Source organism: Ornithorhynchus anatinus, chromosome 13 (genome assembly GCF_004115215.2).
Source record: "Ornithorhynchus anatinus isolate Pmale09 chromosome 13, mOrnAna1.pri.v4, whole genome shotgun sequence".
Classification (NCBI taxonomy): domain Eukaryota; kingdom Metazoa; phylum Chordata; class Mammalia; order Monotremata; family Ornithorhynchidae; genus Ornithorhynchus; species Ornithorhynchus anatinus.
The window spans coordinates 36442061-36455991 of record NC_041740.1 but is presented as its reverse complement, the minus strand read 5'-3'; the positions used below and the strand labels follow the sequence as shown (position 1 = coordinate 36455991).

Sequence of the window (13931 nt, the reverse complement as noted above, 5' to 3'; positions counted from 1 at the left end):
GTCACTGTCTTTCTGACACCTCCCTTTCTCTTATTCCAGCTGCTGCTGCTGAGAGTAATAATACAGCTAGTAATGATAATATTTAATGTTGGTATTTAATGTTGGTATTTGTTAAGCGCTTACTATGTGCAGAGCACTGTTCTAAGCGCTGGGGTAGACACAGGGGAATCAGGTTGTCCCACGTGGGGCTCACAGTCTTAATGCCCATTTTACAGATGAGGTAACTGAGGCACAGAGAAGTTAAGTGACTTGCCCACAGTCACACAGCTGACAAGTGGCAGAGCCGGGATTAGAACCCACAACCTCTGACTCCCAAGCCCGGGCTCTTTCCACTGAGCCATGCTGCTTCTCCAATTGTTAGGCACTTGCTATGTGCCAAGCACTTCACTAAGCACTGGGGTAGAGATAAGATAATCAGGATGGACATAGTCCCTGCTCCTGATTGGGCGCACAGTCTAAGTTGGAAGGAGAACAGGTATTGAATCCCGATTTTTCAGGGGAGGAAACTGAGGCCCAGAGAAGTGAAGCAACTTGCCCAAGGTCACATAGCAGGCTCCTATGCACACTCTCGTCCTTGTTTGTCTTTGCTTCCAATCTTTGAGCATCCCAGTGCAGGCGCAGGTGAGTGAGCTTCTGAATGAGGAAGCAGAGCTCTGCACAAAGTAGATACCGTTGATATTGTTGATGTGGCTTTATCAATGCTATCAAGAGAGCATCAGGAAGGGTGGGGTAGTGACTTTTACTGCATTTTTCCAGAATGTCCACATACCAAAATGATCTCAGACTAAGTCTTACGTGTGACTAACATGTTGAGGGCAGTGTTTCTTGATACCGTACATACCCCAAGTTCTCCTAAAATGCAGGGGTTCTGTTCTCACGAGAACACACGAGATAAGAAAATATCACTCTGTAGAGCTCGCCCATTCCAACTTCACCTGCACAAGCTGTTTCTTCCCACACCACAGTGCCTTGTGCCCAATGGGGCTCTTGTTGTCCGATAAATTCTCCCCAATTCTCTAACGATGTTCCGGTCACAACATGTAAAGAGTTAAGTCCCCCTCCCTGTGTTCTGGCAGATCTGGGGGCCCCCTACTAATGCTCAGCACCCTCCTGCACTCCGTCCAGCTAGCGGACCGAGCCGCTACCCCACCAGCCAACCTTTCAGAAATCCAAAGTCTTCTCTTTATCTGACCGGTCTACTGATCCCCACGGCTGCCTAGACCAAGTTCAAACACGCCAGCCACACAACCCTCAGGAGGCAAATGCCAGCAAGACCAGTGTCTGACCGGGGAACTGGATTCCTGAGGGCGGTTAACTCAGAAGCAGCTTTGAAAAGGCAGGTGTTTTACACTTCAAAGATTTCTGTGACACTTGAAAGACTTTGGTTTGGGAGCCCCGGGCCTTCTCTCTTCTAACCAGAGCCAGGGAGATGTGTGTGTATGTGGTATGGGGGCCGGGGGGGTGGCTCAGAGGGCTTAAAGGGATGTCAAGCAGGGACCCCATTTCTAGCTGCCCTGTGCTTGGCTGCAGGGACATTAGCCTAGGGGAAGGGTGGATATCTGGACAAGCAAACTGCTATGGGAATGGGAATGCCAAACCCAACCAGCAGACAGGGATTTTACTTCCCAGTGGTCCTGGACACCTAGGATACAGTCAATCATATTTATTGAGCACTTAGTGTGTGCAGAGCACTGTACTAAGCACCTGGGTCAGTACAGTATAACAGAGTTGGTAGACATATTCCCTACCCACCACGAGTTTACAGTCTAGAGGATAAAGAGTAGTAATGTGGCTTAGTGAAAAGAGCATGGGCTTGGGAGTCAGAGGTCATGGGTTCTAATCCCGGCTCCGCCACTTATCAGTTGTGTGACTTTGGGTAAGTCACTTAACTTCTCTTTGCCTCAGTTACCTCATCTGTACAATGGGGATTAAGACAGTGAGCCCCACTTGGGACAATCTCATTACCTTGTATCTACCCCAGTGCTTAGAACAGTGCTTGGCATATACTAAGCGCTGAACAAATACCATTATTATTATTATTATTAAAGAGACACTTCATTCTGAGCAAAAATTATCAGATACAACTTCCCAGGGCCTTTACAGTAAAGTGTTTGACAGTCCACTGCCCGATACTGGCCGATCTCTGCCGAGACACACATAAAGTCATGTCTGCTTCAGTGAGAAAGCCAAGGAGGGAGACGGTGGGAACTGTCCAGGCAGCCTAAGGTCTTAAAGGCAGGAAGTTTGTCAGCAGGCAGAGAGAAGGTAGGTGGGATGAAAGGGGAAGAAAGCTGTTTGCAGAAAGTGGAGAGAGCATGGATCCGGGAGTCAGAAGACCTGGGTTCTAATTCCAGCTCTGCCACTTGTCTGCCGCATGACCTTGGACAAGTCACTTAACTTCTCTGCGCCTCAGTTACCTCATCTGTAAAATGGGGATAGAGACTGTGAGCCCCATGTGGGAAGTGGACTGTGTCCAACCTGATTAGCATGTATCTACCCCAGAGCTTGGTACTATGTCACCATTAAAAAAAAAAGAGAAAGTAGCCAGCCGCACCTCTCCTCCCGAAATCACTTATCCTGTAAAAGCAGCAGGAAAGGAAAAGGCTCTGCTAGAAAAGGGTCTACCAGAAGCATCCTCAGGACCATCCACTGCCCTTTCTTTTCTGTCAGCAGCAGGTTTTCTACTGCCCTGAATCATCCAGATAATTGCCGGGGCAGACCTAGGCAAGGTGAGCCCCTTGGCTCAGTCCGCTCACAGGGCAGCCGGCCCCGCAGCCTGCAACTGGCAAGCTCCCACGCCCCCTGCTCTCTGGCTTACCTGACTCGATGGATTCTTTGACCAGCACGGCACAGTACGGGTTAACCACCTCCCCCTGGCACGGCTGAAAGGGGCCGCTGTCAAAGTTGGACAGACCGATCCGGAGGAAAGGCGACATGGCAGCTCCTTGAAAAGAGGCAAAAGACAAATGCTATTTCATATCTTGAAAAATAATTTTTCTCCTCCTCCTCCCCCTTTCTCTGGTGCCTTATCACTGACAGCCAGGGGTCAGACAGCACTAGCTATCCAGCAGGGCAGAGAAGCTTCCGCTTCCCTTTCCGCCAGTATGGTTTGACAGCACCCTACACGGGCAAGGGGCTATCGTCTCACGGACTTGCCCAGGGTAACGAGCCACCAAGAGTTCTTTGGAAGTGCTTCCAGCCCTGCTCAGAATGAGTGGCACTTGCCCTTTCGTGGAACTTGAAATATAGAATTCAGAGGTATTTGCGTAGTACCTACCGAGTTCCGGGTACTGAACTAAATGTTTTGGGGGAGTACAAGAGAAGCAAGACACCTACAGTAAGGAGAGATTGGGGTTCATGTTTGCATTATGGGACCTTTAGCGACATTCACTAATAAGCACATAAGTTTAGGAAGCATCCAGATATCTCAGCCATAATGCACATTGCGGCTACCCAGTTTTTTCAGTCAATTGTATATATTGAGTGCTTACTGTGTGCAGAGCACTGTACTAAACACTTGGGAGAGTACAGTATAACAGAGTTGATAGACTTGATCTCTGCCCACAATAAGCTTACAGTCTAGTTTTTGACAGAACACTGTTGGGGAATTGAGGAATGTTCTTCCAACAGAGTGAGTCTGTCCAGATAGAACGCAATGCGGCATTGGTGAGTTTTCGTGAGCACAGAAAACAAGTTGACAAGAACGTGACCCTCATGTAACTTTAAACCTGTGAGTTAAGCATGACAAGTCAGTTCTGCCCCTCCTATTTATATTCTAAATAAACCTGTCTCTAGGCATTCAAGGGCTAATACATATTTATACATTTGAAATGCAACTGCATGGCCTAGTGGAAGGAGCATGGGAGTCGCAAAAAGTGGGTTCTAAACCGCTGGCCTGTGTCTGATCTTGGGCACGTCATGTAACCTCTGTGGGTCTCAGTTTCCTCATGGGTGAGATAGGGTAATATATTTTCTGCCCCTGTGGACAGGTACCATGTCTGATCTCCTCTTGTTTCTCTACATGGTAAGCACTTAATGAATAGTGTAAATATTATTAAAAATGGGAGTGTTGTCATCTGATTTCCTGTGCAAGGGGGGTTGACTGGCTCAGAGATTATTTCAGTAACTTGTTAAAAGGGGTCTGGGCATGCAGAAATGGCATGCCTATGCTGGGCCTCAGGTTACTATTAGTAATAATAGTAAGTGCTTGACGAATACCACTATTATTATTATTATTATTATAATACAGTGAATGCATAACAAATACTATACTAAGCACGGGAGTAGATGCAAGATACTCAGGTCAGACACAGCCTGTGTCACACATGGGGCTCATAGTCTAAGTAGGAGGGAGAACTACTACTGAATTCCCCTTTACAGTTGAGGAAACTGAGGCACCAAGAAGTTAGATGACCTGCCTAAAGTCACACAGCTGGCAAAGGCAGAGCTGGGATTAGAACCCAGTTCCTCTGAGTCTGAACACTAAGTTCTCTCCCCGGCTGACAAATGACCACGACTGCCCTGACTCCCACAGGGACAGAGTGGGCTAATCCCTTTCCCATCTCTCCCATCCCAGCAAACAGGGAGCCCCAACAGCCACCCAGAGACCTATCCACCCAAAATCCACCCCCGCCCCCAACATACTGCCAGAGGTGGCATAGTTTACTACCAGACATCACTGCTGCCGAGTCGAGCGGCAGCAGGGGCAAGGGAAAGTGAAGATAGCCAGCCCAGTCAGATGGGTGCAGCTGCCCTGGTCGCCTTGCTGCTGGCTAACCAGAATTCCTGGCACGGAGCTCACAGGGCAGGCAGTGTGGGGCAGAAGGCAGGAGGGGGCAGCAGTAGTTGCCCTGCTCCAGAGGTTGTTTGGTTTCAAGTTGCTTCCATTCTAGCCGCCTGAGGACAATTTATTCATTCATTCATTCATTCATTCAATAGTATTTATTGAGCGCTTACTATGTGCAGAGCACTGTACTAAGAGCTTGGAATGTACAAGTCGGCAACAGATAGAGATAGTCCCTGCCCTTTGACGGGCTTACAGTCTAGAGAAGCAGCGTGGCTCAGTGGAAAGAGCCCGGGCTTTGGAGTCAGAGGTCATGAGTTCAAATCCCAGCTCTGCCACTTGCCAGCTGTGTGACTGTGGGCAAGTCGCTTCACTTCTCTGTGACTCAGTTACCTCATCTGTAAAATGGGGATGAAGTCTGTGAGCCCCACGTGGGACAACCTGATTCCCCTGTGTCTACCCCAGCGCTTAGAACAGTGCTTGTCTGTCCGTCTCCCCCGATTAGACTGTAAGCCCGTCAAACGGCAGGGACTGTCTCTATCTGTTGCCGACTTGTTCATCCCAAGCGCTTAGTACAGTGCTCTGCACATAGTAAGCGCTCAATAAATACTATTGAATGAATGAATGCTCTGCACATAGTAAGCGCTTAACAAATACCATCATTATTATTATTATTATTATTAATCGGGGGAACTGCCAAATAGACTCCTGGTATCCTGAGAGAATTCCTGGCCCAAACCCAGCTTGAACCCACGATTCTGGGCTTGGGAAGCCACGGCTGCCCCAAGAGTTGGCCCGGTAAGGTCCTAGGCTCAGGCAGCTGCGGCCTCCCTCCAGTCTCTTTCCCCTTCTCCACTCAGCATCCCCCTGTGCAGGGAGGGAGATTTGTGGATTCTCACCTCCCTCCCCCAGTGGCCCTCTCATTGGCCGAGATGCACATCCATCTGTCCAACCTGATGGGAAGCAGCGTGGCTCAGTAGAAAAGAGCCTGGGCTTCGGAGTCAGAGGTCATGAGTTCGACTCCCGGCTCTGCCACTTGTCAGCTGTGTGACTGTGGGCAAGTCACTTCACTTCTCTGGGCCTCAGTTACCTCATCTGTAAAATGGGGATTAACTGTGAGCCCCACGTGGGACAACCTGATTACCCTGTATCTACCCCAGCGCTTAGAACAGTGCTCTGCACATAGTAAGCGCTTAACAAATACCAACATTATTATGGTCTTGTATCTACCCAAGGGCTTAGCATAGAGGTTGGCATCTAGGAAGCCTATAATAAATACTACAGTTAATAATTGATTTGTGGGCAATAAGCTCTGCTTTTATGATGGAAATCTGTTCTATCCTATTTTATGTAGCTCCTGTTTCCTTAGCATTTGGGTACTTTGAGATATTATTACAGTAGAGTGTAAGCTCCTTGAGGGCAGGGAATGCATCACTTCTGTTTTGTAGCAGTGTAGCTTAGTGGAAAGAGCACGGGTTTGGGAGTCAAAGGTTGTGGGTTCTAATCCCGGCTCTGCCACTTGTCAGCTGCGTGATTATGGGCAAGTCACTTAAAGTTGTGTGCCTCAGTTACCTTATCTGTAAAATGGGAATTAAGACCCTGAGCCCCATGTGGGACAACCTGATTACCCTGTATGTACCCCAGTGCTTAGAACAGTGCTTGGTACATAGTAAGCGCTTAACAAATACAATCATTATTATCATTATTATTACTTCCCTCGCACCCAATGGGCACTCAATAAATACTATTTCTACTGCTTCTTTAGGTTTTTTCAGGGCACAAACCAATCCCAAAGAACTAAAATTGGGAAGTGGAAGAGGCCTGCCACACCAAAATCTGGGACTGTCCCACTGAAATTGAGATACCTGGTCATTTTTCTCAAGGGACTAAAAAGTGATAAACTCAGGCAGGATTTCTCCCTTCACATCTCTGCAGGAAAGTGGAAAAAGAGATGACAGGATAACCACATCATGGACTGGTCAGGAACCCAAGAGTCCTAGCCAGCTCCCCACAGGAAACAGCATCGACCCCCAAAAGCCTGAAGGCAGATCAGCAGTACACATTACAGGCAATAACAATATTTTGATTTTGGTATAGCTCTTATTTTCCCAAAGCGCTTTCACATCAATTATTTTATTCTGACACCATACCTGTGAGGTAAAGAGGGTCAGGTATTATCTCATTTCATAGATGAGAAACCAAGGCCTAGAGGGGTTAAATGACTTGCCCAAGGTCACAGAACAGGCCTGGGCAGAGCCAGGATTAGGCCCTATGTCTTCTGACTCCCACATGCTCTTATATGGTGGGGCTTGCCATTAAGAAAAGTTTTGTGAGGAAAATGTAAGAGTTCCCCCTGTGAGGAACTCCTGAAAGAATCAATACAACCTCGAAATGAAGTCCAGCACTAGAGTGACCATTTAATCGCAGGAACTCAAGATAGGTTGACCTTTAGCAGCTCTGCCTGGCTCGGGGAAAAAAGCTCAGCTCATTATGGGTATTTGGAAATCCTGGCCTTAGAATAGAAGGGAACATCTCCGGTTACAGAGGGTTTCTGAGTAGTGGATCTTGTGAAATCCCACCTCCTCATTCAGGGAGGCTGATCTACCTCTGGGGATGCGAGCAAAAGAGAATTCCTCCCAACCTTTCCCAGTTGGCACAGCTCAGCCCTCACTCTCCACCACACAAAATTATCTTGAGCCTGTGCTCATATGGAATCTAAAGCGATTGTTTCCCGTATGTGTTTTCTTTATATGCGTACCTTTGTCTGGGTGTCTGTTTAAGGCTTTTAGAAGTGTGTCTGAGTCGGTGTTTCTGTTACTTGTCTCATTATATATCCTCTAATACACTCCTTTTTGTCATTTGTATTTCACAGGTCGTTATGTCCCTAGACAAAAAACTCCTGTATTTAACTGTATTGCATTCTCCCAAGTGGGCTTAATACAGTTCTCTACACACAGCTGGAACTTAAATAGTGTTAATACTACTGCTAGTACTTATTCTGCACACAATAGGAGCTCAATAAGTATTACGATTACCACCTTCAAATTAACATTGATCTGCTAGAGGGAGGTCTAGGCCCTCTGCTTCCTGGTATATCTCAGAATTTTCTGTGTAAAATTGAATGGAAGATTGTTGCCTCCCCCTGTGCCAGCCCAAGTGGGTAGCTCTTTGGGCTTTACTGGCTGCTTGTTTACCAACCTCTCTCTATATATATCAGGTGCCCCTGTGGGCAGGGACCACATTTCAAGGAGACACAATCTCCACAAATGGTCCTAAAGTACAAGAACTTGAAAGTGCAAGGACAAGGCAGGGCTGGTCCTCATTTTTCTTCCCCCAGACTCTTAAGATGTTTTTTTTTTTTTAGATATGATCTTTTTTCCCTTGCAGTGTGATTATAGTTCAATGGTTAACATCCTCATCCATCATAGAATCGCTCTGATGAAGGTATTGGGAGCTCCAGGTTATGGAATTTGGAGGCATTTAGTCACACAGTAAGTCAGAGTTACAAGGAGTTATTCAGGCCTCCTGACTCCTCAACCATTTCTCATCCCACAATCCCCTGTTGCCTCCATTACTTTGCCTGCATTCAGGGCAACAGTTGTGCAGAACATGTTCAAAGCCCTCCTAAAAATCCTGTTCCAACAAGCCTTCCCCAATTAACTCCCAACACCCCAAGCCATATCCACCAACTTAATAATAATAATAATGTTGGTATTTGTTAAGCGCTTACTATGTGCAGAGCACTGTTCTAAGCGCTGGGGTAGACAAAGGGGAATCAGGTTGTCCCACATGGGGCTCACAGTCTTCATCCCCATTTTACAGATGAGGTAACTGAGGCCCAGAGAAGTTAAGTGATTTGCCCACAGTCACACAGCTGACAAGTGGCAGAGCCAGGATTCGAACTCATGACCTCTGACTCCAAAGCTCATGCTCTTTCCACTGAGCCACGTTGTATCTACAACTTCTACCTGTAGTACTTGAATCCCATCCTGAGCACCTATATACCTGTGTATAATCTGCTTTGTGGCCTTGAGTGAGTCACTTGACTTCTCGGTGCCTCAGTTCTCTCATCTTTAAAATGGGGATTGAGACTGTGAGCCCCGTGTGGGACGGGGACTCCATCCGACCCGATTTGCTTGTATACACATCAGCGCTTACTACAGTGCCTGGCACATAGTAAGCGCTTAGCAAATATCACAATTATTATTATTCATTGTTCTTTCAATTATTTAATTCTCAAGACTCTTAAATCATTTTACCTTGGAGTTGGAGTGTCAACTCCGCGTGGGCAGGAAACTTGTCTCGTCTTTCTGGTGTTCTTGCCCAAATGCTAGTAAAGTACATTGCATTCAGCGAGCCCTTGAAAAGTGCCATTATTACAACCGTCACTATTACTACTGTGAATGGAAAGCTGAGTCGACTCCATTCGACAAAAGCATGAGAAAAATGAGTAATCCCACTGAGGGCAGCGCACCTTAAAAGGGAAGAAGTGACCTTTTAAAGACATTACTAGTAGCCAAAAGAACATCTTGGAACTCAGGTCAATGTCCTGCAGAATGGCTAAAAGAGCAACTCACCACACCTGATCACATTTACAGTAAATCGAGGAGAAGATAAGACAGAATTCTGTCACCGCCTTTCCTGGAAATCTGCCATTGAACCAGCATCATCTTTTTTTTCTCTCATGTGTGGGGCCTATGCCACTGAGAGCCTCTGACCTGGTTTGTGTGTATGACGATAGTCTTTAGCGGTGAATGTTCTCGGTCATGTTTTCTTCCTGCAAGGTCTAGTCACATCTCAGCCCCTGACTCACCAGTATGAGCCTGGGCAAGTGAATCCACCTGGGTCAGGTTTGCGGTGCTCCTTCTGTGTACTGAGGCAACACCACTGACTTGCATTTATATGCCAGTTTTAATTTGTTTTTAAGAGCTAGGTGATCTCATTTTTTCCATAGGGTCCCTCCAAAGTAAAGATTATTTTAGCCACCGGGATGCCCCATCCCAGTGAGTCAATCACAGATCTCGACCTTGGATTCTGATCTCCAATCCAGTGATTTATCCCAGCCCAGAAGTTTTCAGTGGAAGGGGGAAGGGAGAAGGAACCTGGGAGGGCATAGGCAATGCAGGCATATTATTGGAATTCTGGAGAACCAAGCAAGGAGCTGAAGATGGGACAGAAGCAAGTGAGAAAAGGATGTCTTGTCAGGACCAGTACCTGGTATCAGGTACTGAAGTACTGCAGTAGCACGTTGGTTTTTTTTCAATTCCTCCTGTGGATGCTGCTTCTGCCCTTGGGTCTGTCAGACTGAAGGCTTAGTGAGCATTTGTGTGTGGGTTTGAAGGCCTGTGGGAGGATGAGTAAGTGCATGTGTATCTGGGTGAAAATGTGTGTGAGGGATGGTGGACATGAGGGAAGCCCTGAATGGTTTAAAATAGAGGAAACATGGAGGGGTGGGGATGCGGGGAGGTTCCTGAGGTGAAACGAGATCATGGAAGTCCCGGTTTCTGAAGAAGGTTGAAATTGCCGTTCACATGGCCACACCGTCTCTGATTTCTTTCCTAGAGATGTCCTGGGCAAACAGCAAAGAATAGCTATAAAGAGTCTGGAGTCCTTTAGGAAATGGACAGGCTAAAGGCGTGGCCAGTATTGCCACAGATTCTCTCAACAGCTGGGACACATCAAATCTTTCCCTTCCAGACATCCATCCAATTGAAGCCAACACAGCTCTTCCAGAGCACTTCCCTCTCACAGACCGACCGAGGAGATGATTCAACAGGAAATTCCCAAGTTCCTTTCTGTCGATTCGGTGATGGACCTTTGGAATTTGGGGCAAACGTCACAGAGGCAAGAGAATAATGAATTAAAAACACCATCCCAATCTGAAAAATCTGCCAAGCTCCCTAAGGTATTAAAATTCTGAAGAGTTCAGTTTTCTTCAATCAGAATTTTCATCATAAAAATACAGTAATTTACACTCAGTTATGCCACAGTGTGCTTTCATTACAGGCTGTGGTAAGGGCGCCCTCAGGGAATTAGGGAACTTTCTCCCCCAAGAGCTCAGAGAGCCTTTGATTGGGAGCTATGAAAGAAGGGGACTCTGAGAAAATCACCCACCTCCAGCATGCAGGGGAAAGGGGCTGGAAGTTGCTCCCTTCCATTATAAAATCCTGAGTTTTGTTAGCCAGGCTCATACAAAGGAACAAACCTGAAATCTAGCGAGGACAAAATGGCTCCTTCTAGACCATTCTCAGCGATGACCTCATATCACTTGAGTTATGCAAGATACTTACTGACCCTCTGACAAGCTCTTTTATTCTTTAACCCAAAGCCGGTGCTCAAAAAAATTATTGCGTCTTTCCTACCCCTGAAGGCATCAAAGGAAAAAAATCACTGAAGTATCCTCAAATCCTGTCCATGCTGCGAAATGACCCAATGATCAGTGTGAATAAAGAAACAGCTCACAGGAAATGGCTTTCGGAAAGTAAGGTCTGATTCACGGGGCCACATGACTAAATATTTCAAATGAAGTTCAACAAAATTAACCAGACTCAGGATTAAGACAGGATAAAATTTTGCAATGGCCCAATATATTTTACTGCAAAAGATAAATCAACAACCAAACCAGATTCTGTGAGACTGGGTGAGGTTGCAGTGTAATTATACTGTACAGTCGAGTCTCCTCTAACAATATTAATAATAACTGTGGTATTTGTAAAGGGCTTACTTTATGCCACAGACAGTACTAAGCGCTGAGATAGATATGAAGAAATCAGGTCAGCCATGTCACTGTCCCACATGGATATCATAATCTAAGTAGGAGGGAGAGGAGGTATTGAATCCCCATTTTACAAATGAGAAAACTGAGGCCCTGAACATTTGAGTGACTTGTCTAAAGTCACCGAACGGGCAAGTGGTGAAGCTGGAATTAGTACCCAGGTCCGCTGACTCCCAGGCCCGTGCTCTTTCTACTAGGTCACACTGCTTCCTCTGGGGGGTTTCATTCTTGGAGAACCTTATGTTAAAGAAAATCTAGTCAGAGATATACACACACATGCACGGCATGCTCATACACAACCATTACTTCCAACTCCGTATGGTGTTCTATCCAGATAGACGCACACTGTTGAAAGAAATTCTCCAGTAGCATTCTCTCCAAAACATAGGATGCAAACAAGCAATTAAAAGCACTGGGGAAATAAAAATATGTGTTTTATAGGACTCAATAGAATATTCAAATGAACTCTTAAGTACTAATCCCAATATTTTTAGACTGTGAGCCCGTTGTTGGGCAGGGATTGTCTCTATCTGTTGCTGAATTGTACATTCCAAGCACTTAGTACAGTGCTCCGCACACAGTAAGTTCTCAATAAATACAAACGAATGAATATTAAACCTTGCTCTACATCTAAACTCTTAGTTATCAAACAAATTGCTAATCACTTTAGCCACTTAAATCCATTTTTTACCCCCAAACCTGAACAGTTTTCTTTAAGTGATGGTTAAAACTTGAAAAATTTTCATTAAAAAGTCACTAGGCCTTTCTTAAAACTGTAACTGCCCAAAGGAACCTATGTGGATTTAGAAGTCATCTTAGCTGTGTTAAATTTAGTTAAAGTTGTGTTATTAACTTTTCAGCTACCTCTTGCAATTAAGTGTTCATTTATGCTTAGCCTCAGCATTTGTGTATACTATATATGTAAAGTCAATATTTCTGTAACTGAATCGTCCATTAGAGCACAATCTCCTTGTAGGCAGGGGATGTATTTGATGCTTCTTTTGGGTCTTCCCAGTGCTTTAGTTAAGAGCATTATAATCAGTAGGTGCTCAGTAAATTCCATGACTTCTATTACCATTAGGGTATTGGTTAGTTGAATTGTGAATATTTCCACTGTGGTCAATAGACTTGGCATTTATTTGGGATGTGATAGCTAGAAGGTTTGACTTTTAAAAAATGCACCATAAATTCTTGTATATTTCTGGGGTTTTCCCTTCCCTCCATTCTATAGAGATCTGCACCCACTGTTAGTTTTTGCTCAGCTCTTCCATTAGACTGTAAGCTCCTTGTGGGCATGAAACATACCTCAGGCTTCTGTTGTACTTTCCCAAGGACCACATACAGCTTTGCAGCCAGTGGGCCCTCAAGTGCTATTCCCTTCCTGTTCTGTGAGTGTCAACATTCTTTTGGCTCCAATTATTTAGTCATTTGTGTATTTGCAAATGCCAGAAAGTAGTATTTCCAAAGAACCATTTGCCATGCAGATGTTGTTAAATGAATCATGAAAATAAATGCTAAAGTGTTTTGAAATCACAGCCAAACTTTAACCAGTTAAACATTTCTCCCCAAATGTATATATATATAATACACACACACACACACACACACAAATATATATTAAAATATATATTAACCTGCAAAACATACCCTAATATAATACACTTAATTCTCCTGTAACATGAGGGTGGTATTGTTGCAAAACCTTGCTTAAGAAAAACTGGTACTGTAGTACTCACCCATTTGGACACTGCACACATACACGCATGTGTGGGAGCAGTTTGCTATGATACTATGACACATCCAACCCAAACAGGCTCGTGTGGTCGGAAGGATATTCCTTCATTCCGTATCATCATTCTAGCTAGAATGTGTAGGGAAAACCCATGCTAAAACAGAGCCAAGTATACTGTAAAAACTCTGGTACCCTTGCTTTGAATTTCAGAGAATCCTGCATTTCAGACTTCTCCAGGACAATTACACTTACCCAAATGGATCCAGACTTTCTGGATTTGATTCCTAGATTGTTCTTAAACAGAAAGCATGGAAAAAAGAGGTGCTTATGTAAAAAGCATGGAAACTCTAGATGATGTGAAAAGTGACACAGCAGGATAAATGAGAACACAAGGCATGTTTGTTTCCTTCTTGGTCCCTCATCATAACATATTACAGGCTTTTTCCCCCAAATAATAATAATGCCATTATTATGTGTGTATGTGTGTGTGTGTGTGTGTATGAGAGAGAGAGAGAGAGAGAATATTGTTAAGCATGGTGCAGAATCAACCAGCTTCTGATTGTGGCTCTCTAGATTCCCACAATTCCTCTCTGGAACTCCACAAAAATGAGAGGAGCTAAGCATTCTTTTCCAGTTTTCCC

The 13931-nt window shown here is 45.1% G+C and overlaps 1 protein-coding gene across 4 annotated transcripts in view; it reads right to left on the bottom strand.

The window, feature by feature from the left end:
• Positions 1-13931, bottom strand: part of PRKCQ (protein kinase C theta) — an 85883-nt gene that overhangs the window by 43096 nt on the left and 28856 nt on the right. For 2 of the 4 annotated variants that reach the window (XM_007656961.4, XM_007656960.3), the window contains exon 2: positions 2819-2944. In XM_007656961.4, coding sequence (XP_007655151.1) covers positions 2819-2936 — 118 coding nt within the window. In that variant the 5' untranslated portion in view covers positions 2937-2944. Of the gene's footprint in view, positions 1-2818; positions 2945-9997; positions 10347-13931 lie in introns of those variants that run through there. The other 2 variants (XM_001509786.4, XM_029077945.1) reach the window with 2 other exon arrangements.